The sequence below is a fragment of the Takifugu rubripes genome, chromosome 9 (assembly GCF_901000725.2).
Source record: "Takifugu rubripes chromosome 9, fTakRub1.2, whole genome shotgun sequence".
Taxonomy (NCBI): domain Eukaryota; kingdom Metazoa; phylum Chordata; class Actinopteri; order Tetraodontiformes; family Tetraodontidae; genus Takifugu; species Takifugu rubripes.
Genome location: NC_042293.1, coordinates 6,397,504 through 6,401,791, shown reverse-complemented (window position 1 = coordinate 6,401,791; position 4,288 = coordinate 6,397,504). Strand labels below are relative to the sequence as shown.

Below are 4,288 nucleotides of genomic sequence, written 5' to 3'. Positions count from 1 at the left end.
TGGTTTGAAGTAAGTGGATCAGAAGTTCCCAGTCAGAGCTTAATCATAGTAGAAACGGATGGAATCTGAAGCATTTTCTTCCACCTGGATCACTGAGAAGGTGAAGTACTGACAAAATACAAACCAACATAAAACAAACCAGCGCAACAAACCAGTGTCCTTAATGCATGGCTTAGCTAATCTACTGCTAATGTCACTACACTTAAACACACACAGTCCATACACAAACATTTATTATCTCTAAAGTTAAACCTGATTAGGTGAATTTGCCCCGCCCACTCTGACCAACAGCTCAGTGCTGATTGGATAGCTTTTTTTTAAGAGTGACCTTACTGAACCAATCAGGGAGCAGGGAAACACAACCAATCAGCAGTTTGCTGCAAAGCCACATGGGAAACTGACAGAAACAAACCAAAAGGCACAGTTTATCATGCATGTACAAATGTACAATTTTTTTTAAATGAAAATATGTGTTAAAATAGAGACGTTCAACAAATGTGGGTTTTGTCTGATGTCACTGGTGTAAAACAGTTTTTTTAGAGGCAGGATGGACATAAAGATCAAAGGGTGAAATAAAAGATCTTTGTTTTAAAGATAACTTCTACATTTCCAAACACAGACTGAGGCTTGATCTTCCTCTGCCAACAGTCACATCAAACATCCCTCCTCAGCTTCTCCCATAAAACCCCAGCCTGTTTGGGGAGTCAGACAGCTCAGAGGCCTCTGGATATAAACACCCGCCCGCGCATAGCGGAACATGAACGCACCACGGGACGCACAGCACAAACACTTTTCACTCTCCAAACGTGCTTTTCACAAATGTTGATACTCAAACTTTATACATTGAAACGCGAGGCCACAAACACACAGAACAAATCTGCTCTGAACGAGGAACCCGCCCCAGGACCGACCCAGAACCAACCCAGGACCGAGAGTCCATCAGCACCCGCAGGTCAGCCGATGTGGTTTTACGCGCGGCTGCTGCGCGCACGTTACAGTCCTGTCGTGTCTCAAACGCACTAGGACTGATGGTTTCCTCTGTCTGTGGTGTTTTAACTCCGGCGGCTGGTGCGCGGTGTTGACCAATCGGTATCTCAGTTTGTGGGTAACAAGTCGAGTTGATGGTCGTCTCCTCTACTTGTGCGCCGCGTATGTGTCGCACTGGTCCGTCAGAACGGAAATCCTGCAGTTCTCCGTCTCCATGTTGTTCAGTGGGATCACGATGTGCGAGTCGTCCGGTTCTGCTCTCACCGTCCCTGAGAAGGGACGCAGCGGACACGAGTTGGTGCCGCTGGGCGATGAAATCCTCCAGAACAGGTCCTTCATCTTCTTCCTGAACTCCCGACGCATGAGGCAGTACAACACCGGGTTCAGGCAGCTGTTGGTGTGAGCCAGGCACACCGTCACCGGGTGCACGTACGTGTGCACCATATAGTAGGTCCTGTCAAAGTTGACCACGTTGAATTTGACCAGGACGCCCCAGAAGGTGATGGCGTGGTTCGGCATCCAGCAGACGAAGAAGGAAAGGACGACGATGGTGACAGAGCGCGTCACCCTGGACCTCCGCTTCACATGGTTGTTGTTCATGCTGCGCAGGCGGACGAAGCGCAGCAGCAGCAGGTAGCACACGGTGACGATCAGCATGGGGAACACAAAGGCCAACAGGATCTTCTGCAGGTGGTACAGCGCCAGCCAGGACTGGCCGTCCGGGAAGCCCAACAGACACAGCCGCTCTCCGGCGACGCTCTTCACGGTGGAGAAAACCGCGGTGGGCAACGAGGCAACGGTGGCAGAGACCCAAAGCCCGGCGATGACCCAGCGCACGGGGCACACCCGCCGCCGTGTCCGGTCCTTCAACGCCGAGGCTACAGACCAGTAGCGGGTGACACTCATGGCTGTGAGAAAGAAGACGCTGGCGTACATGTTCATCACGGTCACCGACAGGATGATCTTACACATGGCGTTTCCAAAGGGCCAACTGAAGTCCAGAGCCGTGTCCACGGCCCAGAACGGGAGGGTCAGCACGAACTGAAAGTCCGTCACTGCCAGATTGAGGATGAACAGGTTGATACTGGAGCGTTTCTTCCTGCCGCGGCGCACCTTCATCAGGAAGAAGACCAGCAGGTTCCCCACCAGCCCGGCGGCGCACACTCCCGAGTACACGATGGAGATAAGGATGCGCAGCGCTGGGGAGCCGTCCGCGAGCACGTCGATGTCATCCAGGCTGCTGAAACGATCCGGTCCCGCAGCAGAGCGGTTCCAGAAGGACGAGCCGTTGTTTATCCACTGCTCCGCCATCACTCCGTTCGCTCCCGGTGTCCGTAACTTTCCCGCGTAGACAAGTTCGTCAAGTCCCGTCCGCGCATGTTGGAATGGTGCGCGAGTGTTCTGACTCTGCGGTCATCACCGCGGCTACGGTAATACGCGGCTACGTGTGCGCGCAACGCCCTTTATCCTCTTGGTTCCAGGGGAGGCGCGTACACGCACGTAGACTGGCGGCAGAGCACAGTGCCGGTTCCAGAGATGGACGGACCCCCCGCCCCCCAGGCTGGGGACCACGTGCAGGGTTCTTTTTACAATTTCAAAAAATTAATCCGAATATAAGTCTCTCTCTGGAATGGAATGTAACTAGCCCCTGTCTGTCTGTCTGTCTGTCTGTCTGTCTGTCTGTCTGTCTGTCTGTCTGTCTGTCTGTCTGTCTGTCTGTCTGTCTGTCTGTCTGTCTCTCACACACTCTCACCTTAGAAATTTTTGCCGAGCCTGCGGCTGTAATGTCCTCAGCAGGTTTACAGTCCTGGTCTCATTCTGCTCCATGCTGCTGCAGGAAGATGAACACACCAGCTTGATTGTTCTCTTCTTCTGTCCTCTTCCAGGTGTTTAGCTCCACCCCTCTGAGGTCAGAACTCAACAGTGATTCAGCAGGTTAATAAAATTTCTGTTGTTAGAAGTAATGAAAATAACAAAAGAACTGAGCGTCTTCTGTTCAACACACATGTAGGACACTTGTAGATTTTTGTGTCAGTCAATCAGTAACACCAGTTCTACATTTATATGAGCTACAAAAACATTTAGTGCTGGTTGTTCTGACTTCGGAGATGATAAAACGAAAGGCAGTACAGAAGCCTGCACATGTTAGCATTTAGCACTTTACAATTTAGTTACAGCTAACCATCAAAGGTGGGCTTAAGCCAGTTGTGTTGGTGAAATAGATGGAAATATTCAAAATTATCTGTTCAAATACTCAGCTAAGTCGTTTCTGCTCCACTAATTGACTAATGAGCTAACAACTGAGCTAACCTATGTGGACTTTCCTGTTTAAAATGTGGCTTCTTTTTCAATGACCTCTGATCCAATCAGCTCTTTATGGTGAGACATTAGACAACCAGCTGCTTTATTGTTTTACCACTTTATTACTTTGTTATAGACTTCTCAGAAGAGAGGAGTCTATAATGCCAAGAGGGGAAATAATACCAGCATTGACCCAGAAAGATGACAAACTCATTTGCTAAGCAAACAGTGAAGGGAGAATATTGTATTGTTGCTTAATGTTTCATATAGAGAACAGAGAACTTCAAGACTACCTTCTATACATGGACTACAGAGCAGGGAGGGATGGTCCCTGGGGACCCCTGCAGGCACCAGAGCAAAAATCAACCCCCCATCCCAGCGCTCCTGCTGACATTCATCATCAGATCAGGGAAAACAAAAGAAATTTCCTGGCAGATCTGATTTCTGATGGAGAAGAGCAGTGGATGTGTTGGAGCCAAAGTCAATTTGCCAAGAATAGGCAAGAGTTCTGATAGAACCTTCTGATTGAACCTGAGGAGTTGAAGGGAATAAATGTGGAGAAAAGATATGCTGTGTCCCTTTGGGGTCCCAGTGTGATGGGGAAGTGATTCCTGTCTCCTTGACTCATTATTCATGCACCAGGTGCAGTGTTCACCATTACTGCCTCACAGCAAAAGGTTGTGGGTCCGATCCCCAGTGTTGAGTTAGTAGCCCCTCAGTGCCTGTGTGAGGTTCCTCCGGAGGCTCCAGGTTCAGAATTATCAGACTGGAGCTGGAACAGTTAAAATCATCCAGGCAGCAGCAAAGACGTCAGAACCTGAACATCTGGAACAGCTGGAGGGGTGAAACATCTGGTACAGCTGGAACATGATCATCAATAACAAAGAGATCTGATTCATTGATCACTAGCAGAAAGATGTCCCCTTCAAGCAACATGAGCACAATCCTGCTCAAGACAGCAAAGGGACACAAGAACACCAGAGGGAAATGCAGGGACACA

At 49.5% G+C, this 4,288-nt stretch overlaps 1 protein-coding gene across 1 annotated transcript; it reads right to left on the bottom strand.

Moving 5' to 3' along the window:
- Positions 1 to 427: 427 nt before the first annotated feature.
- rxfp3.3b (relaxin family peptide receptor 3.3b) lies at positions 428 to 2,865 on the bottom strand. Its single transcript, XM_003979889.3, has one exon. The coding sequence runs from the start codon at positions 2,296 to 2,298 to the stop codon at positions 1,135 to 1,137; it is 1,164 nt and encodes a 387-aa protein (XP_003979938.1). The 5' UTR covers positions 2,299 to 2,865; the 3' UTR covers positions 428 to 1,134.
- Between the last annotated feature and the right edge of the window lie 1,423 nt (positions 2,866 to 4,288).